This window comes from Echinops telfairi, unplaced genomic scaffold, assembly GCF_000313985.2.
Source record: "Echinops telfairi isolate 266 unplaced genomic scaffold, ASM31398v2 ScPeMD7_2010;HRSCAF=2546, whole genome shotgun sequence".
Classification (NCBI taxonomy): domain Eukaryota; kingdom Metazoa; phylum Chordata; class Mammalia; order Afrosoricida; family Tenrecidae; genus Echinops; species Echinops telfairi.
In genome coordinates, this window is record NW_022105908.1 from 16392136 (window position 1) to 16416733 (window position 24598).

Here is a 24598-nt window from a genome sequence, read left to right on the forward strand (position 1 = left end):
ACACACACACACACACACACACACTTTGTTCCAGGAGCCCAGGTGGGTGACTTGCCTACATACTTGGAATCTGTTGCCCTGACTCCCAGCACCTGCTCAGCAGCACTGACCCAGTGGGGCATGGAGGAGGCAGGCTAGTAGGGACCAGCAGTCTATAGGGAGATAGGAAGGTCATGGACCGAAACCGCCTGTTTGCTGTGAATGGTGGAATGTGGACATTCATGCTGAGTAAGGGGTGGATTTCTGTGACTAGAATCTTCAAGTGCGAAAGGCCACGTGGGCCACTGTGTCTGGGGGAGAGGAGGATGTGTGGAATCGAATCACAGGGTTCCCACCGGCCCGGTTCCTCAGCCAGGGCCCTTGGGCTTTGAAGGCCTTGTTTGTGCTGCCCCATGCCAGGGCGCGTCTTCGGCGATGTCTAGGTGAACGAAGTCTCAGGACTCCTCTGGACAGTTCTGTTTCCAGTAGCTTGCTTTCTTCCCAGACCACTGTGGGCTTCTCAATACAGCGAGGCCCAGATTCCACGAAGGGCCTTTGGTTGGTGGTCCTGTGCACCCACATGCCGGCCAGGGTGACCCTCAATGCCAATGTCTCTGCTCTTTGGTATGAGGGTTTGCTCCAAGAGGGACTGTGTCCTGCCTGAACTAGCCCCTGTGTGAGCAGCTGCCTCCAGGTGGCCCTCCTTCCTCGGAACTGGGACCTCAGGACCTTGAATTCCCTAGGGAACTGGCTCCTTCCCAAGATACTCCCCAACATCTCACCTGTCCTCTCGTCCTCTCTGCCATCCAGGTCGCAAGATGGGAACAGAAGACCCACAGACTGAGCAAGGCCTTCGGGTCACCCTACCTGGCCTGCTATGCGCTGGGCGGCGCCATCCTGCTCCTGAACCTGGTCCGCTCACACTAGTAAGCACACCCCGCCGACCGCAGGGCTGGGCCTGCAGCCACCTTAAGAGCCCCTGTTGGGTCTGGAAGAGGGAAGTTTCTGCTCTAAGGCCTCAGATCACAACAGCCATTCCTACCCCCATGGGAAACACATGATGTTCTGTCTCCTCTGAGCCTGGGGCAAGTGGAAAAGAGACAGGCAGACCAAGGGAGCAGTCCTGGTGACCCCGTTCTTCTCTCCTGGAGGTGCTGGAGCGAGCCTGCTGTCCACCTCCTCGGGTGGGGGCTCGTTGGAGGGGTCTCCTTGTTGTGGCTAGCTTCTCCCCCTCCCTCGGCCCCTCTGCTAGAGTGTTCTCCCAGCTGCATTCCAGGCCCAGGAGCCCAGCCCGCCCACCTCTGAGACAGTGAGTGGCCGCCCCTCTGCACATGAGCCAGTGGCTCCTGCCCTGAACGGCCCCTGTGGTGCACTAAAGACGGAAGCATTGCAGATGGAAAGCTGTTTCCGGCTCCTTGTGAAGGCTGGACACTGCAGTGACATTGTGGAGGCATGCCTGGCCCTGCGCCACAGCCTCACCTGGCCCCGGCTCCCTCAAGGGCCTGATGGGGCAGCAGAAGCGTCTGCCAGCATGGGAGCCGACAATATTTCATGCTCTGCCCTGCTGGAGCTGTGGGGTGGCCCTTCTCGCCATTTTACAGTTAACAAGCCGAGGGCGGCCGGACCAGCTCCCAGACTTGGGAGCATCCGCATTTCCCATGAGTTTGACTTGGCAGAGAGCGAGGCAAGGGGGGTGTAGTTAGGAGGGTCTGCCACATGAGGGTCCTGGTCTTCGGCCGTGGCCGGTTGGGCCCCTGGTCTCTCGAGGGGCCTGGCCCTGCTCCACGCTCCAAGAAGGAGGTCTTGTTGACCATGCAAAAGGGCTTGCAGCTCAGCTTGCTTAGGGTCACTTGGGCTTCTGGGGCACAGGAGGGAACACTCAGCTCAGCTGGTCGGCAGCACCTGAACTCAGACAGATGACAAGCTCCGGGACCAGAGCGAGCCCAGTTTACAGATGAGGAAGTTGAGACCCAGCGGGTCAAGAAACATGGTGGCAAAAATGCCAGGACTGCCTGCAGCTGTGGTCCTGGCTCATAGCAGTGGGAAGTCCACACTGAGACAAGAGCAGCACCTGGGGATCCATCACAGGGTAGGGTCTCCAGCAACTCCCACGGCCCACTGCTCGCTACCCCTGGAGCCTTGGCAACTCTGCAGCAGAAAGGAGATAACATAGGTACATGCTGCCCAGTGCCCGGGGGTGGGTGGGGGTGGGGTGGGTGGCATCTCCACTCTGGGTCCCTGGAGCGTCCCTGAGTCAGCCAGCTGTGGATCAGAGGGCACTGGGTTAGATGGGAGGGCAATGGGGTGTCCATGGCTAATTACTCATGGGGTTGCACGAAAGCTCAGCAAGGCCATGAAAGCACTGCTGGCCAGTGACTTGTCTGTCGAGCTCAGGGCCCTGTCTCTCTCCCCCACTCTGCCCACCCACTTTCCCTCTGGAGCCTCTGTCCTGAGTCTCTGCCCCATAGGCCTTGATACCCGCACGGCTTATGCACTGCAGCCTCCTCCCTGGCACTGTGTGGGGCATCCTCTGCCCTTGCCACTGTCAGGTCTACAGCAGGACTGAGCCTGGCCCACAGCTGACCCAAGTCAGAGGCACTCCTACAAGGGTATGTGCCTGTGGACATGTGCCCCAGGAAACCTTGACCCCGTGTGGTGTGGTTCTAGGGGCTGAGCAGCCTGGGCAGGGCAAGGGTGATGGGGAGGAGGGGGTTGTGGAGAGGTGTTCAGCCTTTCCTCCTACAGCATGCTGCCCTTGCACAGGGGAGTATGTATCAGAAGCGTCGTCTGACCCTAAGCCTGGGTGAGTCTACACCCACACGCACGTTGGAATCACAGGTGTCTTGTCCAGAATGTGGCCCGGGGCCTCCTGGGCTTGTAGAACTGGTGCTTGGGTATCCATGGCTTCCAGAGGTGCCTGGGGCGCTGGGCACAGCCAGACGGGAAAGCAGCTTTGCTGCTGCTGCTGTATGGAGAAGCAGCTACTTGTTCTGTCCAGGAGGGAGAGTCAGACTGCCCTCCAGCTCTGAGCTGGCAAGAGCTGAGAGGCTCCTGAGGGAAGGCAAGTTCGTGGTGCTGGGGGACACTGTGGGGAGGGGGTGTCCAGGCAGCCATCTTTATCACCCCTGGGCTGGGCCCGATAGGGGGCAGGCAGCAGGCCTGCCACGTCTGGCAGCCAGGCTCCCCAGCAATCCTGCAGCAACCAGCCAGGCCGTGCGCACACTCTAGCCCCACCCCCACCCCCCCACCCCCCGGGGGCTGTGTCACTGCCGTACCCTAGTATGGGAGGGCTGCTCCTGTACAAGTCAGGATTGGACGCCAGGCAAGTGAGCAGCCGCACCAGCAAGGCAGTGCAAGCACAGTGATGGCGGTGGCAGCCAGCGGGACGGATCAGGTGGCAGATGATGTGGGTGCACATGGCCTCTGGTCTCGGGGCCAGGCTGTTCTGGGAGTGGGATTTATCATGGCAAATGGGGTCCCCCAGGCTGGGAGGCAGCCTGTGCTGCATGACACACCCTACATATGCTCTTGGCCCTGTGGACAGGCCCCCCCCCCTCCCCCCCGCTCACCTCTGGAGCTTCCCTCATGGTGTCCCCTGGGTCCCCTGGCTCATCACTCCTGGGGGCTCATGGGACATGGTGCCTTGGTGTTGTAGGACTGAGCCTCCGGCTCCTGGGGGCCCGGACCAACCACTCCTTGCCGCCTGGACCTCTCTGCAGCTTGGCAGTTGGCATTCTCAAGGCCTGCCGCTTTGTACCAACACTGGCCTTAAGATTAGAACCCAGGATCATCACCAGAGTTACCTGAGAGGGGCCATCCGTGCTCAGCAGGAATAGCTAAAAACAGCGTGGGGAATCTGGGGGCGTTGTAGAGTTCTGCCTGCCACACGGGTGGGGTGGGGTGGGGGATTGGAAGTGGCGGGAACAACACCAGCAGCGTGCTCCGAAAGGCGCAAGCGCCCAGTGTGGCCGGAGTGTGGAGTGGGCCCGGCACCAGGGAGGGCCAGGCCGTGTCCAAGAGAAGGCCGTGCCTAGAGCTGAGCTTTAGCAGCCTGCATCTGGTGGGCTTACCGGGACACGTGTCACACACATTGTGTGACACACATGCTCCTGCCCCCACCCAGAGCTGCTGGTGTTCTGAGGAGCTGCGTACAGACAGCATCAAGTCATACTGGTGATGGAAAGCTCAGTCCAGGGTTTAAAAATAGAACCCAAGGCAGACGCATGTGTGTCTCTGCCCCCACAGCCTGATGCAGACTGTTTGCAAAGGAAATTGCCTCTTACTACTTCATTTTGTTCCCGAGCCCATGGCCCCAGAGAGCTGCTTGTCCTCCGTGAATCACGCACAGGGGCCAGACTGTACTTCCCGGCCTCAGTGGAGGCACTGTGCAGAGCCTCGGGGTTCGGTTCCAGTAAAGCAGACCTGTGTGGTCACAGCATGTTCACTTTTCTCTGGGTGATGGGTACGGAGGAAGAGAGCGGGCAGCAGTCTACAGCGTTGCCAGCTTGACTCTGGGTTCCCGGAATCTCAGACCGACTGTTGATTCCGGGGAACCAGGGTGCCTGGACCCATCCAGCCCCGTCTCCCTTCTGGCCCATGGGCACAGGGGGCCATGAGAAGTCTTGAGGTGGAGAGGGACGCTGTCCGTGGACGACAGCGGCGAGTGGGTGTGGAAATGTGGTTATTTCTCAGGGCACAGGCTTAGGTGGCCGGGAGGGGTGGCTTCGCCTGTGTGTCAGGCTTCCTCAGGTCATTGCTGGAGCCACTGAGAGAGGCGGTCAGCAGGGAAGCCCTAGGGCTTAGGGCTGCAAGCCCCGGCATCGGGGTGGCGAAGGCACACTGCAAACCTTGTCTGGGATGTGCATCTGCGTGCGTGTGTGTGTGTGTGTGTGTGTGTGTGTGTGTGTGTGTGTGTCTGGGATGTGCATCTGCTTCTGTAGCCAGACTGCGTGTGTGCGCGTGCGCGCGCGCGTGCGTGCGTGTTGGGATGATGGGGATGGTTCCTGGCAGAGGAACCACCTGCCACATAGCCCAACATGTTCATGAGGCTTCCTGCCTCCGCCCCCAGCAGCCACTCCCCACACCAAACCAAACAGCCAACCAAGCACTGACATGGAGTCAATTCCAACTCCTGGTGGCCCTCCAGGACAGGGTAGAGCTTTTTATGGGGAGGAGGTCAAGCCTTCCTCCTACGGAGCAGCTGGCGGTTTCCAACTGATGACCTTCTGGTTAGCAGCCCAGCCAATAGTCATTGAGCCATCAGGGCTCCTACTAGCCACACACTGGCAGTGAATCCCAGGCCCCCAGCAGGCTTAGGTCGCTCACCAGGGCCACTCACTCCCCTGCCTTGCCCCCTGTCCATCCTCCGAATGTCCTCTTTCTTCTGTCCCCTGTCCCCTGTCCCCTCTCCTGGCTAACGCCTCTCTGTACTGTGCCCCTGCATGTTGTCTTCAAACAAAGTCAGTTCATGCCTCCCTTGCTGTGGCCCTGTGTGTCAGTGTGCAGTGCTTAGTGCTCGGTAGAGGAGCCTGGCTGGTCTGCCCCTTGTAGAATGCTGTACAAGGAGACAGGGTAGGGACTGCAGATAGAAAACAGCCCGGGCACTAGCTCGACTGGAAGCCAGCCTCACTCGCTGGCGACCCCTCCTTGTGGTCCGCTGGTGTGCTCCTCTGATGGGTTTGCTGGACCAAGTCCTTGGACTGGCCAAGAGCCACCCCAGGATTGGGCAGACTAGTGTCACTGGGCAGCAAGGAGTGGGTGCCGGAGTTGAACAGGCAAGTGGGCACACAGCCTGGAGACCTGGCAGTTGGAAGCCACCTCAGCTCATGAGAACATGGAGGCCTACCATCACTACACACACTCACATATGCACACAAACACATATGCACATGCAAAAATACATGTACACACACGCTGTGATGTGGGTGGGGAGTCCGAGCTGTGGGCCACACAGCCAGGCACCAGTGTGCCCTGATACACGAGTGCTACTATTTGACAGGTTGCTGAGCAGCTCCCTGCCAACCCTCCTCTTCCTCTCTTCCTCCTTGCCTCTCCTTTCTAGGTGGGGTGGGGGGATGCAGCTCTCCCCATTCAGGGAATATGTACCAAACCTCCAGGTAGTGCCAAGTCCCAAGGAGAAATTCTAGACATGAGGAAATGTTCTAGGGAGGCCCTTTTTAGTTCCACCTAATTTAAGGAACTTTGGTGGTGAGTGGTTACGTATTGGGCTGCTAACCACAAGGTCAGCAGTTTGAACCCACTGGCTGCCCCGCAGGAGCAAGAGGAGACTTTCTACTCCAGTAAAGAGTGACAATCTCGGAGGCCCATGGAGGCAATTGTGCTGTGCCCTGTCGGGTCACTATGAGTCAGAACTGACGCGATGGCCAGGAGAGATGGCCCTGTGGGGTCAGTGTTGGACTGTTAACTGCAAGGTTGGCAGTTTAAGCCCACCGGCCGCTCCTGTCTCAGAAACCCTATCTTGGCACTCTGAGTTGGGATCAACTCAGGGCAATGGGTTGGGTTTGGGTTCGGTAAATCTGAATTTACCAGTGGAATGAATGAGTAAATGAGCAAAGACAATACGTTCCTTTTGCTTCAAAGAGGTTGGTACCCAGACAGACACTTAATAAGGGATGGATGGATGGATGGGTGGATGGATGGATGAGTGGGGTATGTGGATGGATGGGTGGGTAGACGGATGGATAGATGGATGGAAGGAAAAGATGTGTAGGTGGGTAGTTTGAAGCTAGATTGATGAATGGAAGGATGAGTAGATGGATGGATGGAATACTGCCTGGATGAGCAGAAGACAGACTCCCAGCCTGGCTGGGAGGTGCTTGCTCCAGAGTGAATTCAGAGGTGGACTCTACTCCCCAGTTGGCCCTGGGCCCTCTTCAGCCCACTTCCCTGTGTCTGCCATCTGTGTGACTCAGCAGGCTTGTGAGCTGAGACCCTGCACTGGATACTTTTGAGCACCTATCCAGCCTGAGGCATGGGGAGAGAGGGTGGGTCCCTGGGTGGGGCAGGTCCCCCACCGCCTTGTCTCCTGCCTACCCCATGCAGTGACCCTGTCCCTGCCCTGCAGCTTCACACAGGCCATGCTGAGCCAGCCCACGATGGAGAGCCTGGATAATGTCGGAGCCTACTGCGTGGGCCTCGCCCTCCTGGGAGCGGGTGCCCTGTTTGTACTCTCCAGCTTCTCTGCACTGGGTTTCACTGGAACATTCCTAGGTAAGACCCACTGGCCCCACAGCCTGTGACCCCTGGGAGGCCGGGTGGGCCAGGCCACTTGCTACACCTGCACGGGCTCCAGTGTCCTAGCCAGCTCCAGGCACTGGGCTTCTGCCCCGAGCCCTGCCCTGGAGCAACAACTCCCTGGGGACCTTGCTTGCACAGAGAAGTGCTGCCTTTGCAGCCCCTACCTCCACTCTGCCCTCCTCCCAGGGCCAGGTCCTGGTCAAGCTGCATTTCCCCACTGCCCTGCATGGGTTGGCCTGCGGTGGGTGGGCAAGGGATGTATTTACTTGGGGATCTGGGGCTGGGTCCCCATTTGCCCATAATGTTAGCCACTCTCCACTGAAAGTGTGAGGAGAAGCAGCTGGGGGAAGGGAGGGAAGTTGGGGAGAGAGGACAGCCCAGGACAGTGGCAGTCCACAGACTAGGCTGCTGCAGGCCTCTGTCCACACCCCATGAGCACTGTGCGGCCACCTAGGGCCCAGCACTGGCACTGACCCTGTTTAAAGGGGAGGCCCTGGGGGTGGGTTGTGACAGTCAGGTTAAGAGCTGGGGTGCAGGAGGAGGAGCTGCACTAGGCTGGAACTATTGGGGAGTCTGTTCCTGGAAGAGGGGCTGCTGGGGGAACCTGGGGGGGGGGGAACCAGGGAAACATGAGCAACGTGGTTGATCCAAGTGAGGAGGGAGGAAAGGCCCTGAGCCAAGGAGAAAGATAAAGGGCAGAAGCTGTGGCAAGTTGGGGTGGTGGGATCGAGGACTGAGCCAGGAGCCAAGGCTCCTGCTACAGAAAGACTTGGAAAGATCCTGGCTCAGCAACCAGGAGGTGGGCTGGGATGGAGGTGAGGACAAGGAGGCGTCCTGGCCCAGGCAGTGGGGTGGCGAGGAGCAAGAGGTTCTAGGACCTGGGAGGGAGGGAGTCGTGGCTGGGCTGGAGACCAGGAGGGAGTCTGCCCCTGCAGCACCCAGGACTTAAAGGCTGATGGGCCCGAGAAGGTGGAGGTGTGGAGCTGCTGGGTGGGCTTCAGTAGGAAAGGAGGGTGGGGGTGGGCGGGGTAGAGGGGGCTGTTCTGAGGGGGCCGGAGGGGGGATGGTCAGAAAGAGGAGCCCTACCCTCTGCCTAAGCAGAAGTAGCTTGGAAACGCCAGGGGGCTCACAGCTGACTACAGGCGTACAACCCCATGAGTCAGCCCCAGTGGATTCTGTGCCACGGCCTCCTCTAGCCCATTTCCTGCTTCCTGGGAAGAATGCTGCCCGTCAGTGGTCCCAGCCCGGCCTCACCTCAGGGCTCCCTCACCCTTTGTGCACAGACAAAGGGGTGACGCAGCTCCCACTGGGCTCATCCTGCCCGCTGCACCCCGTTGTCAGCCAACTGCCCTACTTTCTGCCTGGGCGGAGACCGCTGCTCCGGCTGAGGCTGTGGGGGGAGGGGAGGGCCTGCCGAGCCCACAGTGACAGCGGTTTACTTTCCTTGACCCCGTGTGGATTAAAGTGCAGATTCGAATTTCACTGTAGGTTTTGTTTGCTACCTTTTAAAGCTAACATGCATTTGGAAGCCTCCTTATGTTTTTATTTTAAACTTTTAATTTGACAGAGTATGCACTTTTTCCTAATGGGGAGACAGGAGAATCTGAGATTCCTTTTGGGGCCAGTACAGGGCAGGTAGCACCTGGGAGAGGTCTTTGGTCCTAACACCTGGAGAGCAAATGAGATGCGGTCTTCGCTGTTTTCTTCCCTCAGCATTGTCTGTTTGTAACCTCAGGTAGGGGCATTTTTATTAATGTTTATCAGAAATTATACACAAGGACTCGATACGAGGGTGATCTGTTTGGGGTGCTCTGTGAAGCAGTAACCCCTCTTCCTGTTATGGCCCAGCCCTGGTAGAAGCTACTCTGGCTTTGTCTCTGGGCATTCGCCTACTCTTACATAAGTGGGACCAGACAATATGTATCTTTTTGTGCCAGGGCTACTTGGTGTAGCATAAGGTTTTCAAGGTTCAGCCATGAGGCAGAGACTCCCTGCTCTTTACAGCTGTCTTACATGGACACACCGCGTATCGTCATGTGTTCACCTCATTGGACACCTGCCTTGTCTCCCGGTTTATTGTTGTGAATAATGCTGCTGTGATCCTGAGTGTTTAAGTATCTATTTGATCCTGCCTCTAGTCTTTGGGGTTTATGTCCGTGAGTAGGATTTCTGGGTCACATAGTAACTTTTTTCCACACAGTCGTTTTATGTTTAGCTTTTGAGGAGGCACCAAACTCTTTCACAGAGGCTACAACATTGGCCATAGATCCGTGGGTTTATTTTTGAACTTTGCATTCTGTTCCATTAGTCTACATGTCTATACTTACACAGCACTACTCTTTTGATTATTGTAGCTTTAGAGTGTATCTGGAGCCGGCTCAATGGAGCTTCCAGACAAAGCAGACGAGGTTTAAAAAAGGCCAAGTTATCTACTCTGAAAATGAGACCCGGAGGGAGAGCACTATAGGTCTCAATGGTTTGAGCACAGCCAGTTGTGGTGAGGGCACTGGACCAGAGCTAACAGCATTAATAGTACGTCTTGAACTCAGGAAGCATAACGTTTCCTACTTTGTTCTTTTTCAAGATCGTTTTGACTGTTTAGGGTCCCTTGCAAGCCTATGTGACTTTGAATTATTACCTCAATTTCTATATGATTATAGTAATTCCTGTGGAAAATGTTGGAATTTCAATGGGGATTATTTTGAATCTGTAGGTTACTCTGAGTAGCGTGAACATCTTTAATGTTACAAAATATTAACATAAATCATTTATGTACCATAAAATGACAACTTTAATGAAGTGTGCCTTCTAATCCAGGAGCATAGACCATGCTGGCAGTCCCTAGAGGCAGAGGACCCCTAGTCCCACCAGGGCAGCAGCTTGAACCCGCAGCTGCTCAGGCGGAGAGGGGGCTTTTGACTACAGGGAAGACTGACCTAAGCGCAGTTCTCGTCTATGCTGTGATGTTGCCATGAATAATAAATAAATGAGTTTTTATAGAGGTCATCTTAAAAAATTTTTTTCTGCATCGTTTTATACTTGATCTTAGCTGAAAGGCCTAGAATCGATCTCTGCATGGTTTTATAGCCTTCAGTGTGTGTGTCTTTCACCTCCCTGGTTAAGTTTATTCCTAAGTCCTTTATTTGTTAGGTGCTGTTGTAAATGGAGCTGTTTCCTTAATCATGTCTTCAGGTTGTTCACTGCTGATGCACAGAAGCACAGCTAATTGTTGTGTTGACCTTGTACTCTTCAGCAGTGCTGATCCCATTAATTAAGTTTGTTGGGATTTTCTATATATAGGATTATGTCATCCGTTCATGGAGATAGTTTATTTCTTCCTTCCTGATTTGGGTACATTTTCTTTTTCTTGCCTAATTGTTCTGGCCAGGACTTCCAGTAAAATGATGAACAGCAGTGGTGAGAGGTTGCATCTCGCCTGTTTTCTGATCTTAGGTGGAAGCTTTCAGTCTTTCGCCATGGAATGTGATGTTAGCTGTGGGTTTTTGTAAATGCCATTTATCAAGTTGAGGTATCCTTTGCTATTCCTAGTTTGTTAGGTATTTTTATCATGCAAGGGTTTGGGGTTTTGTCAAATCCCCGTTCTTCACCAAGTGAGATGGTCATATGGTTCTCTTTAATGTGATTTATTACATTAGCTTTCTTATGTTAAACCACTCTTGCATTTTAGGGGTAAATCCTACTTGGTCGTAACATAGAATCCTTTAACAGAGTGTTAGATTCTGTTTACTATTTTTTTTTAAACATTTTCTTGGGGGCTCTTACAGCTCTTATAACATTCTATACATCGATTGTATCAAGTGTGATTGTACATATGTTGCCATCATTTTTTAAACATTTATTTTCTATTGGAACCCTTGGTATCAGCTCCTCTTCACCCCCCCCCCCTTAAGGCCCTTTGGTAAATTATAAAGTATTACTGTTTTCATATTTTACACAGACCTCTGCCTCCCTTCACCTACATTTCTGTTGTTTGTCTCCCTGGGTGAGGGGTAGTGTTATGCGTCGAACATTGCAATCAGTTCCCCCTTTCCTCCCCCCACCTTCCCTCTACCCACCTGGTAATGCTACTCCCATTTCTGCTCCTGAGAAATGGGTTTATCTGACCTGGATGCCATGTGTCCGGAGCTCTTATATGCACCTGTGTACAAGCTCTGGCCTAGCCCACAGTGAAAGGCAGGATTGGGGTCATGATAGTGGGGGGTGAGGAAGCCTCCAGGAACCAGAATAGTGTGCGTTTTACTGGTGCTATACTGACTCACCCCTTCCTTCTATGAGGGTGTGTCCTATTGTCTACAGATGGTTTTTGGGTCTCTGTTCCGACCCCCCTCGTTCTCAACAATGTTTTTTGTTGGTTTGTTTTGGGTCTTCAGGTGTTGATCCCGTCAACACCTCATGATGGCACAGGCTCGTATGTTTCTTCCATGTAGGCTTGTTGCTTTTCTGCTAGATGGCCGCTTGTTTAACTTCAAGCCTTTAAGACCCCAGACATTCTATCTTTTGGTAGCCTGGCACCACCAGCTTTCTATACCACATTTGCTTATGCACCCATTTGTCTTCAGTAGTTATATAGGGAAGGTGAGCATCACAGAATGCCAGGTTGTTCGAATAAAGTGTTCTTGTGTTGAGGGAGGGCTTGAGCAGAGGCCCAAAGTCCATCCACTTCCTCAATGTATTTCCATATAAATCTATGTACATAGGCCAATACCTCTATTTTTATGAATTAATATATTTACATAAGTGCACACCTATGTTTACACCTCTATCCATAGTTTTGTTTCCTAGGTCTTTCCTCTGTTTCCTTGTACCTTCTTTCTGCCCCAGCATCATGCTTGCCCTTCTTCTACTTTGGTTCACTACTGTTTTTTGGTTGAGGATTTTTACATTTATATTCATAAGAGATACTGGTATGTAGTTTTCGTGTGGTGTTTCTGTCTGGCTTTGGTTTTCAGGGTAGTGCTGACCTCTTAGAGTGAGTTAGGCAGCATTCCCTCCTCTTTTTTTTTTTCCCAGAAGAATTTGAGAAGGATTTATGCTACTCTTTACATGTCTGGTAGAATTCCCTTCTGGTCCTGAGCATTTGTAAATGAAGTTTTGATTGTTGAATTAATCTTTTTACTTGTTGATTTCCCTTGCTATTTTCTCAACTTAAGGTTAATGTGTGTGTTTTTAGGAATTTGCCCATGTAATCTAGGTTATCTAATTTATTGATGTCCAATTGTTTACAAATTTCTCACGATGGTTTTTATTTCTGTAAGGTCCATCATAATGTCTCCACGTCTCTTCTTTTTGGTATCTGCCTCTTCTTTGTTTCTCCTCCGATTTTTCAATGGTTTGTTCATTTTGTTTATGTTCTCAAAGAATAACCTTTTCCTTTTTTAAATTTCATTTTGTTGTGGAGAATATACACAGCACAACATGCACCAAGTGTAATTCAGTGACGCTGATAATCTCTTGGAGTTGGACGGCCGCTCCCCTTTCTGAGTCATCCCACCTCTGAGAACAGAAGCTCACGATTCCCTGAGGTTCCATCCAAACTGCGAAGTGCTGTTGTCACCCTGATCCCATGGAGTTGGTTCTTAAGAGCACGATCCTCAAGGCTGACAACGTTTACTAGTTAAGCTAACCTTGTTTGATAATAAGACCGTTTAGGGAATATTTTTCATTTAAATTTTAAAGACTTCCTCAGGGCAAGTGTTTCCGGGATTCATCCAGCTTACTGTGGCTCCAGGGCAGTGGTTCTCAACCTGTGGGTCGAGACCCCTAGGCTTCTTGGGGGATCGTTCGAGGACTTTCACGTCCCATGTCCTCCTCTTCGCCCATAGCCCCCACCCCTGTAGAAATCAAAATCCACGAAAGTTCAAGTTCTCTATATAAAATGGCATTGTGTTTATACCTTTAAACATCTCAAGAACATTTCCCCCCATCCTTGGTTGGTAGAGTCCCCAGATGCAGAACAGGTGTTTACGGAAGCCAAGTGTATACTTGTTAATTGTTTTTCCTCTTGATGAATTGACCCTTTTATCATTGTGTAGTACCCTTCCTTGTCTCTTGTCACAGTACAAGTCTAGTTTAGGTGATGTTAATAGAGCCACCCCAACCAGCTCCCTTTGCGTGACTAGTAGATGGAATACCTGACCAGCCCTTGGTTTTCAACTGCTTTGTGTCTTCGTGTTACAAACTAGTCTCTTGCAGACAGAATATAGTTTGATCATTTTCTTATCCTTCTGACAATCTTTTAGGAAGTTTAATCTATTTCCCTTTGACGGAATTACTGATCAAGTCCGCTAAGACTGTGATTCTTCCCTTTTACTTAGTCTTTGTTCCTCCCAGACTTCTTATTCTGTTTAGCTGATTCTCTGTTTTAAAACTTACTAATTTCCCTCTTACTTTCTTTGTACAAATGTTAATGTTTTGGATATTTTCATTGTGATTAACATGAGAATCAAACAGCCTTTTAAATCATAACAATCCAGGATGGATTTATACCAGCTTAACTTGAATGTGACCATGTTTTAGGTGCCAGTGAGGTGGTTCTTAGTCACAGCAACACTCTGCAACAGAACAAAATACTGCTCAGTTCAGCATCACCCTCACAGTTATGTTGTAGCCATTGTGCCGATCTATGGGGTCTAGGGGCTCCTTCTACTTTACCAAGCATGATACCCGTTCCCAGGGGCCGGTTTCTCCAAAGCACATGCAGTGAGGACTCACCGTCCTTGTCCCTGAGACAGGCAGTCAAGAACAACTCTCCTTCAAACTCTCTGCTCTCGTGTCCATCCCCACCCTTGGAGGAAGGCGAGATGCCCCTGTGGGTTTCTGACACTTAACTTCTGAGGGGGTACCCCCCGAAATGCTTTTCCCCCAAAAGCTTTTCTTCAAAGCTATGTATTTAAAAATTTTTAACAAAACAACCTTATCACCTCTACAGTACTCTCCATTACACTTAATACATTTGTCAAACCTGCGATTCCATTCTTGGAAACATTTTTCAAACATCTCTTTGGATGGCTGACAGCACCCTCCTCATTTTTTCTTCACCTCTTGTATGTCATCAAATCCGTGGCTTTTCATGTCCCTCTTCATTCGCGGAAACAAGAAATAAGTCGCATGGAGTGAGGTCAGGTGAATAAGGTGTGTTGGTCAAGAGAGGCATGCTGTTTTTGCCCAGAACTGGCGCACTGAGATGGCTGCATGAGCAGGTGCATTATTGTGGTGGCAAAACCAGCCCCGTCTGCCACAAATCAGACCTTTTTCTGTAGCACACTGTTACACAATCTTTTCAGAATCTCTGACTAGAAAGCTTGAGTAAAGGAACTCCGAATGCACTATGTGACATTTTGATCCATTTGGGAAGTTGGGCAAACTAAGAGGGGGGTGGGGGCAGAGAGAGAGATCAATCTGCATCCTGAGCCACAAAGCCCCCAAGATGACACTCCTGCTCAAAGGAGCCAAGGCACAGAGAGGACTATAGGGCTGGCCCCACTGTGAGACATGATGTCCCCTCAATGACCCACAGCACTGCAGGGGACAGCAGTGGCGACACAATGTGGGAATTGTGCCCAGTCTGATCTCCCCACAACGGGATTAAACTAAGGGAGTACAACAGAGCAGCAAGGGAAGCAAAGCAACAGAGTCCTCGAGGAATCCCCAAAATAGACTGAAGACTCGGAGAGCAGGGCTTGTTCTAATAACCCGGCACTCTGTGATGCTCACCTTCCTGACAAGATCGCTGAAGACAAATGGGTGCATAAGCAAACATGGTGAAGAAAGCTGATGGTGCCCAGCTATCAAAAGATACAGCATCTGGGGTCTTAAAGGCTTGAAGACAAACAAGCGGCCATCTAGCTAAGAAGCAACAAAGCCCACATGGAAGAAGCACACCAGCCTGTGTGACCATGAGGTATAGATGGGATCAGGTATCAGGCATCAGAAGACCCAAAACAATCATATTGATGTGAACGAGGGGGCTCTGAGTGGAGACCCAAAGCCCAGCTGTAGACTATTGGACATTCCCTCTCAGAAGGGTCACAAGGAAGAGATGAGCCAGCCAGGGTGCAGTATAGCACCAATGAAACACGCAACATTCCTTTGGTACTTTATTACTACCCACCCCCACCAGCCCCACTATCATGACCCCGGTTCCTTACAAATCCAGCTAGACCAGAGCATGTACACTGGTACAGATAAGAGCTCTCAACACATGGAATTCAAGACAGATAAAACCGTCAGGAACAATAATGGGAGTAGTGATACCAGGAGGGTAGGGGGAAGGTGTGGGGACAAGAGGGAGAAAGGGGAACTGATCACAGTGATGGATGTATAACACTCCCTCCCCCCCTGCAGGGGACGAACAACAGAAACATGGGTGAAGGGAGACAGTGGATGGTCTAAGATATGAAAATAATAATAATTTCTCATTTATCAAGGGTTCATGGGGGGGTGGAGGGAAAAAAGCTGATACGAAGGACTCAAGTAGAGAAAAAAGTTTTGAAAATGGTGCTGACATCATATGTACAAATGTGCTTGATACAGTTGATATGGATTGTTAATAAGAGCTGTAAGAGCCCCAAATAAAATGACATTAAAAAACAAAAAGCTTGTGCTCCTCTAGAACCACTTTGAGTACAGCAAATGTCTCGGGCTGGCTTCTCTAGAGGGCAAAAGTAGTGACATGCAGTGTGAACACATATGGAGAGGATGGCTGACACAACTGTGGGTGTGGCTCAGATGACCCACCTAGATCTGTGAGGCAGACAATAAGCTGAAGACTTCTGTTGGTTCACATGGTTACAGGGTCTGAAAAATCCAAACTCCACACACCAGAGACTTTTGTGAAGTTTGTATCTCAAGAATCGGAGTTGGGCTGATGAGAAGAGTAGAGGTCAAGGAAGAGCAAGCTTTGCCAGAACAACCGTTCATACACTGATGCTGGTCACACCAGCAAGGAAACTCTGCTTCCAACTGCTTAGTTGTCCTCATGAGATCACAAAACAAAAGTGATGACGTGGCGTCTGCCAAGCCGCTGGGGATCACAGCCTAGTCAAGTTAACACAACATTAACCATCACAGTATTACCCTGAGAAAATCTGCTGCAAAGCCCTATTTAAAGTGTTAAAGAGCAAAGATGTGCCTGTCTCAACTCATGGTCTGGTTCAAATGCCTCATCTGCATTTGAAAGCTGATGCCCACAGAGGACTGAACTATTCGTGTTAGCACCAAATACTGAGTACAATGTGGACTACCAGGAAAAAACATGTTGGAGAAGTACAGCTAAGACACTCCTTCGAAGCAAGGATGGTGAGACTTCATCGTGCCTACTTTGGATGTCATCAGGGAAGATCGCCTGCTAGAAAGAATATCATTCTTGGTCAGTGAAAACAGTGGGCCCAAACACGTCATCACTGTGAGCGTGGCATAGCACTGGGCGATGGGTCCTGAGTGGGACCGAGTCTGCAATGAACAGAAGAACAAAGGGACAGGTGGGGCACCACTGAAGAGAACAACATACCCATTACGGAAGTCCCAGCGGGGAAGACGGAAAGGACAAGAAATAACAGCTGAAGAAATAATGGTTGGAAACCTCCCAAATTTGACAAAACACATGAATCTATACTTGCTAAAGCTCAAGGAATGTCAAGTAGAATAAACTAAAAAATATTCACACCAGACACTATTCAAAACTGAAGATAAAGCGTGGTCTTTAAAACAGCAAGAGAGAAGCACAGCACCATATACCAGGGGTCCTTATGAAGATGAGAAACGATGATGGTGGCAGTGGGATCATGTACCGGAAGGGCCGGAAGAATAAAAACTATCAACCAAGAATTCTGTACCTGGTAAAATTAAGACATTCTCACACATGCAAATGTCGAGGACCTACCAAACACCGCCATTGAGTCAGTTCTGACTCAGCGGCCCTATAAGACAGGGCCGAACTGCCTCCGTGAGTTTCCGTGACTGAAACTCTTTATGGGAGTAGAAGGCCTTGTCTTTCTCCAGAGGAACTGGCTGGTGGTTTCGACTGCTGACCTTGTGAATAGCACAACGAGTAACCAGCACGCCACCAGGGCTCCTTATCAGTCCTACAAGAAATGCTGGACGGAGTTCTTCAGATGGAAATGAGAGAAAGTCAGAGATGCACAGCTCCAGTAAAGGTAATTTCATGAGCAAATCTAGTTTCAAGTTTGGGTTTTTTGTGGACACCCTGAGGATAGAGTGGTTATAAATTGGGCTGCTAACCACTTGTTTGAAACCACCAGCTCTCCTTGGGAGAAAGAGGAAGCTTTCTACTCCTGTAATGCAAGGGGGTACTCCCCCCAAAAAATTGGAAAAGAGCTCCTCTGGGCAACTTGCTCTGAGTTCGTGTACCCAGTGGCGTCACCTGGGAAGGGTCTCTCTGGTCACAGTGATTTTTTTGTTAAAGCCGTTTCACTCAAATGGCTGATTTTTTTGATGGCTGATTTAAGATAACAGTGTGCAGTTGTGAAATTGTTTCCTGCTCGGGAACAATGCCAGAGAAACTGTTGTGTTGCACACAGCTTACAAGGGCAGCACTATGGGAAAAGTTAAAGTGTATGAGTGGTTTTCTCATTTCAAAAAGTTGAATTGTTGACTGATGACAAGCCTCGTTCTGGATGTCTCTCAACTTCCGGATTGGTTGGAGTTGCTTCCACCAAGTCAGACTGTGAATCAAGCCCATTCTTTGGAGGTTCTGAACAGATTGTGTAACAGTGAGTGACCAAAAAAGGGCCTGATTTGTGGCAGATGGGGGACTGGTTTTGCCACCACGACAGTGCACCTGCTCATGCAGCCATCTCAGTGCGCCAGTTTGGGGCAAAAATCAGCACGCCTCTCATGCCCCACACGCACCTTACTCACCTTACCTGTTCCATGGGACTTCTTTGTTTCCTTGAATGAACAGGGACATGAAAGGACAGCGATTCGATGACACAGAAGAGTTGAACTAAAAAATGAGGGAGCTGTCAGCCATCCAAACAGATGAGTTTGAAAAATGTTTTCAAGAATGGAATCACAGATTTGACAAATGTATTAAGTTTAGTGGAGAGTACTTTGAAGGTGATAAGGTTGATTTTTGAAAAAGAACATTTAAATACATAGCTTTGGAAAAAATTGTTTTTTTTGGGGGGGTACCCCTTCATATGAAGCTAGTGCGACTCTGACCGTGCACCTCAGTGTTTCTTACTGCCAGGTGTGCGTCATTAAATGTCCAAAATAGTTGGATAGTAGATTTTTTACTATCGTCAAGAATGCCAGATAATGAGAGTCAGTGAGTGTTGAGAAGGGACAGTTTATTTGGCTGGTAGCCTTCTTATGTGAACCAAGACATGTCCTCCATAAAATAACAACCGTGGCAAACCGCAAGAGGACGTACCCCAACCCTCAGGGAGACACAAATGTTAGAGTGGGCCGGCCGATGGTGTCGGACCCACCCAAGGAGAACGCAGAGGGTGACACACCTTTTACCACAACTGAGGAGCTCACTTGTGCAGAGAGCCCCAGCATCCTTGTAGACTGCTGTGACAGCCCTTCTATGTGGGTCAGCTATTACAGTGGGCTTGCCCTAAGTGAATCAAGACATTTAACTGCAGTGCGGGTGGTTGGATCCCAGGGTGGCAGAGGCTGTGCGGCAGTACTTAATCACCGGACAAGGTGAGCATGGCTACAAAGCACTCATCGGAAGAGTGATTCACTTCCACTTACAACCTGGGCTAAATTAGCCACGGTGCTCCTAGCAGTGAAATAGATGACAGACTTACTAAATATTTGCCGGAGCAATAGCAACTGATGAATTTTCGGTCAAGTGAACAGCAATCTAACTTGAATTGCCAGAACAAAGAGTCTTTTACAGACACCGCCCCCCACTCCCAATTCCTAGAATGAGGGGAGGCCAAGTCCATTTCAGGAACGACCCCACTACCTAGGCCCAAATTTCTACTGTTAATTTCCCTCCCAGCTTTCCCTGAAAGGATCCGTGGCCTTCTCCCAAAGTTACTGTCCAGGAAAAGGAAGTGTCTCCGAACTGAAACCCAGTGGTCGGGGGTGGAGAGAAACGGAGGTCCTATTACTAATGGACACTTAGCTCCGGCCCTTCTCCCAGTGGGTTCAGTGGGTCTCAGCTACCTTGTAGTGATATCCCTGGTCCCAGAATGCACAAATGGGACAGACCTACTCACCAACTAGAGCAGCGGTTCTCAACCGGTGGGTCACGACTCCTTTGGGAGTTAAATGACTCTCTCACAGGGGTCGCCCAAGACCATCGGAAAACACATATTTCCGATGGTTGGGGGTCACCACCACACGACAAACTGTATTAAAGGATCGCAGCATTAGGAAGGTTGAGAACCACTGATCTACTTGAGGCTTCTCCTCTCCACTCTGGATCCCTGTGGAGAGAGGGTTACTGTGCTAAGAAAAGCCAGAGGGGAGTCATTAGAACTGCCCCAGCCTAGGACACCTCACTCTTGCAGGGACTGGAGAAATTAATGTTACTGTCAAGGCCTTGGAGGAAGGATGCAGGGTGGTGATGAGTCCCGCCACATCCCTGTTGACCTCCGTTGCACATAGAGGCGCTGCTGGAGCCTTTGGCAGGCCTCTGTTGGTGAGTCAGTGCAGGCCCTTAGGATTTGGGGTGTAAAGCCCTACCCCCCCCCCCTCTGCGGATAATTACTTCCCGTTTGAGTTGTTACTCTGGTGTCGGGCATGTTTGTAACGCATCTCAGTTGGTATTTCACCAATTCCTGAAGCCTTGTTTTCCCCCTGTCCCTTCAGCCCAGTTGGAATGTCTTCCTTCAGCACCAGCATTCTTGCTCTTTCGCTGCTTCCTGAAAATGACTGGCTGCTGCTGCTGAATTCTTCTGGGTACAGTGCTTCCCCTTCATCTTTTGATGCCTGCTGTCTCATTCAGTACTGCAGCCCAAGACTTGAGTTTTCTCTTCCGTTCTTTGAGCTGATCCGATCTAACTCTGGGTCTCTGTACATCTGTCGTCACACTTTGCCTGTCTCCTCAGCCGCCCTTCGAAGTCTTCTGGCCCGCTCTTTACTTCGTGGTCTCTGTTCCCTCTGCTACTCTGCCCTTAAGAGCAACGTTGACAGTCTCGTGACAGTCCTATTGGGCGCACCTAGGCCTTTTCCCTTTCTTCACGGATGATGTCCTGATGTCCTCCCACAACTCTTCTGGCCACTTGTGGTCAGTGTGTCAAATCTGTCCTTTAAAGGGATTCTTTAAATCCCCTTCTCCATTCAGGCAGGATGTATTCAGGGTCAAACTGGGGCCTTGTAGGCTTGCTTGGATGCTGAATTTGAACGTGCAGTGTCCGTCATCTTTCTTTGCACGTGGCTCTGCATTTGCCTGCACGGATACTGAGCTTCTCCAGTGTAGTCGTTCGGTCCCCACGCAGTCCATCTGAAGTGGTCTGTGTGCAGTCACTAAGCCATTGAAAAACTGTTCCTGGTGACAAGCCGGTGGTCCATTACGTCATCTCTGGCATTGGGCAGCCTGCCACCAAGTCTGTGTTTCCAAGTGCTGTGTCTTTTCGTTTGCTTCTAAATTCTGCACTTCAGTCACCAGTTAGGGCCTTTGCATGTTGTTTTATACGTGCTTCTCTGTTCCCAGCTTCTGGGGTCCCGTGGTTTGCTGATTCGTGCTCCCGTTCTCCGCCACATGTCACCTCGCGTGCACGGAACGGAGGGACCAGCTTGGGGTGAGAGCATAGGATTCCTCGGGTCCTGCTGAGCAGGTGTCTTGTACTGAGCGTGCTTGTGGCGCTCCAGGTCACACACAGGTGTCTAAATTTAAACACCCCACCATCCCAAAGAAACACGCTCTCTGGCCTTTGGCTTTCCTCTGTGTATCTGAACGGCCCTGCTGGCCCACGGTTCCCAGCCCCTCGTCCCGTTGTCGTGCTGCGACCTCCACCAAGCGGGCAGGACCGGTGCCCTGCGAGCATCCTTCAGGCCGTCGCTCCCCAGGTTTGAACAGACACACTTCTGTGCTCTCCGTCGGAGCTGGGACCCGCCATCTCAAGGTGGATGTGCGCCTGTGGCTTCAAGGAGCAGGAGGGGCAGGAAGCCCACGTGGGACCAGAAAGCCACAAAGTTGTCCTATTATTTTGACAGCTACGAACCACCCCCCAAATGTTCACCAGAGTTCCAACGAGGTTAGATACATCAGTTTCTGCTGGTTTGTTTTGATGTTTCAAGGGGGGGTGGGGGGTGTATTTAGTGCTTCCCATTCTGTCTTGGTCTTCAGCATTCTTGCTCACATCCAGGCCAGACTAGCTCTGTCTGGATGAGCCCTGCATTCTACTTAGAACGGAGTTGTTCTGGTCGCCGAACCACGTTGCGGCTCCAGCAAAGGGCGGCCGAGTGTAACAGCAAGCAGTAACAGCTGTGGGCCGCGGAGGAGAGCTGACACCAGGGAAGGAAGAGAAGCCATGCCATCCCGGAGGCCAGGGCATTTAGAAAGCCTGGATCTGGGGTCATGGTGGCACGCGGGTGTCCCAGCCCCACCAGCCTCACAGCCTATGAGAGCACCGCCCAGTCCCCAGTGTTAACAGGCAGTCCCAAGGCACGAAACATGCTGCAGATAGCAGCCCCTCCCGGAGCCTCTTGGTTTCTCTCAAGTACCTTCTCCATCCAGAGCTCCCACAGGAATCAGGTGTGGGTGTTGCTGTTACCTAGGAAATGCGCTGACATCGATCCTGCCAGCATGGTAGGCACCTGCGCCAAGACAGACTCCTTTCCTAGAAACTCCTGTGCCTGGCAGGCAGAGCCCCGACCTCGGGGCCACGCGGTGGCTGCGTGCTGCTCTCATCATGGGAAGCTGGTGTCGTGGGTACCTGCAGTGAGAGAGACTGCGGATGCCTTAGTGTGGACCCTGAGTCCTCAGGGGGCAGACCACAAAGATAGTCTGTCACCTGGGAGGGGCATGGGCCCAGGGACCTAGAGTGGACATAGTGAATGCAGTTATGTGTTGGACAGGTAGGGGCATTGAGGCCTCTCGGGAGGGAGAAACATGCCCAAGGGTGCATCCAGCTTATGGCAGACCTGGGCCTCGAACTCAGGGCTGCTGTAGACTGTGTGCTGTGCCCCTCACAGCCCCCCGCCCTTGTCAGGCCTTGGCCTGGTGAGCAGGGTGGCCCCAATGGGGGTGTCCTGGGGTGTCCTTTCTCTGCTGTCACACAGGCATGTGGGGGCCCTGGAACTTTTGCCCCCTTAAACCTTGGATGGCTTCAGGCTCCCTTGGGTGCTACCTGAAGGAGGACAAAGCGGGAAGGGGGAGGGGACAGATGAAGAGGGTGGGCCTATCACACATGTGCCTGTGGACCTCCGTAAGCCTGCAGACACCCGGTGGCTATTGGGGCCCGTCTCTTGAGGGTGGTCACTGGTAGCTTGCACTTGGCTGGCTACCCCCAGAGCCCACAGGAATGTGGCTGGTGGGCTGTGAAGCAGATGGGCATCGGACCAAGGGGAGAGGAACTGGCCGACGGCCACAGGCTGGGCAAACAGGGAGGCACCTTCGGAAGAAAGTGAGTTCAGGGAGAAGTGGTGGGGAGCTGCCCGGGGCGTGGGTTGACCGGGCGAGACACAGGTGGGAAGAGCCAGCAGGCTGATGTGGCTGGGGCCCAGGCCAGCGAGGCCTTTAGAGGGCATCACAACCTCACCCCTCAGGGCCCCCGCCCTCAGCCGAGCCTGTGCTGCTAAGGCCAGAGCTAGGGCACACTGGCTAGGGCCCTCAGGACGCCGGCTGCCAGCTGGGTGGGATGTGCGGTGCCGTGACGCCCTGCCTTGCCCTCCCTGCAGGTGATTATTTTGGGATCCTCAAGGAAGCCAGAGTGACCACGTTCCCGTTCAGTGTCCTGGACAACCCCATGTACTGGGGCAGCACTGCCAACTACCTAGGCTGGGCCATCATGTGAGTACCGCAGGATTGGGCCTTGCTGCCAGGAAGCGGGTCCCCAGGTGATGTGCTCACGAGGGCTGGCCATGGCTTCAGAAGCCCTCACCTAAACAACTCTGACGTTGGGATGCTAGTCTTTCGGTTTTTATTTTTTTCCACCATCTGAAAAGACAAGCCATTGTTGGCTTGCAGGCTGTTCTTCTGTGGGCCCTGTGCTGGAACACCACAGAGTCTCCTCACCCAGAGGAGGGGGCCCTCGCACCAGGGCAGCAGGCCTCTTGACTGTGGCCTGCCCCGGCCAGGCACATAGTCCATGGCTGTAACCTTGGGTCAAGAAGGATAACCTAGGCCCTAGGGAGAGCTGCCAATACTGGGCTCCCTGTCCACTGCCCCCTGCACACGTGAGAGCGTGCACACATGTGCGCGCGCGCGCACACACACTGTACAAGGGGCTTCAGTGACTGCTGTTTTGGAAACAGAAACGTCCCACCTTTCAGGTAGTACCCACAGAGAGTTAACCTGCGCACCTCCACTTAGAGATTGGACTCCTTCCACGGAGGCTGGCAGGTGGTCGGCAATAGTCCATTTGGAAACCTCGTCCCTGGATGCTGTGCTCGGGAGCAGGCGGTAGATGGCATCGAAGTAATGGGCCTGGGGTGCTGGCATGTCAGTCAGTGACCCAACGGACCCTCGCCCCCCACGGCCTGGGCTTGGGTGGCGGGCTCCAGAGGCACCCACTCCTTGGAGCAGGCCTGTCTACCAGGGACCAAGACGATGAGCCAGACAGAAGCCCACCCTCCTGCCTCTGCCCGCCTGCTGCCAGTCAGGCCCTCAACATGCCCACACCCTCTCCCACCGAGCGTCTGCGTCCCCACCATGCAGTCCCCACTTCCCGACGACCTGGGGTGCTGTGCGGGCAGTGCCCATGTGCGTCCTTTCCACAGAGCATGCTTTTGCGTGTGAAGGGCAGTGGGTGGCTGAGGGTGGCCCTGGCTGCAGGCCCTGCGGAGCGGCACCGTGTCTGGCCTGCTGAGGCCTGGAAGCTGGAGCTGGAGCCCCTTGTCTGAGAGCCCACGAGGCCTGTAGGATGTGACCACCAGGAGCACCATCTGCCCCAGCCTGCTGGGGCGGGGACAGCATGGCACTGTGACTGCGCTGGAGACTGAGGACCCAGAGTCCTCAGTCCTACCCTCTCCAGGCTGCTGTGTGCCTGGCCTGGCACAGGAGATGCCCCTCCCATGGGGCACAGCCCAGGCCAACCTTCTAGACACCCAAGGCTCGGGGCCAGGCCTGGGTTCCACATGGGGCCCTTCTGTGCCCTCATCCACAGTGTGGGGACAGGGTTTTCATGCGGACAAGCAAAGGGAGCCCAGAGCACACGGGACCAGCAGGCAGGCCTGATTTGAGGAGCTTCCTCTTCTC

At 52.4% G+C, this 24598-nt stretch overlaps 1 protein-coding gene across 2 annotated transcripts in view; it reads left to right on the top strand.

The window, feature by feature from the left end:
* Positions 1–24598, top strand: part of PEMT (phosphatidylethanolamine N-methyltransferase) — an 86921-nt gene that overhangs the window by 60693 nt on the left and 1630 nt on the right. For both annotated transcript variants that reach the window (XM_004712952.2, XM_045293520.1), the window contains 3 exons: positions 790–905; positions 7064–7209; positions 23080–23191. In XM_004712952.2, the coding sequence (XP_004713009.1) occupies positions 790–905; positions 7064–7209; positions 23080–23191 (374 nt within the window). The remainder of the gene's footprint in view (positions 1–789; positions 906–7063; positions 7210–23079; positions 23192–24598) is intronic.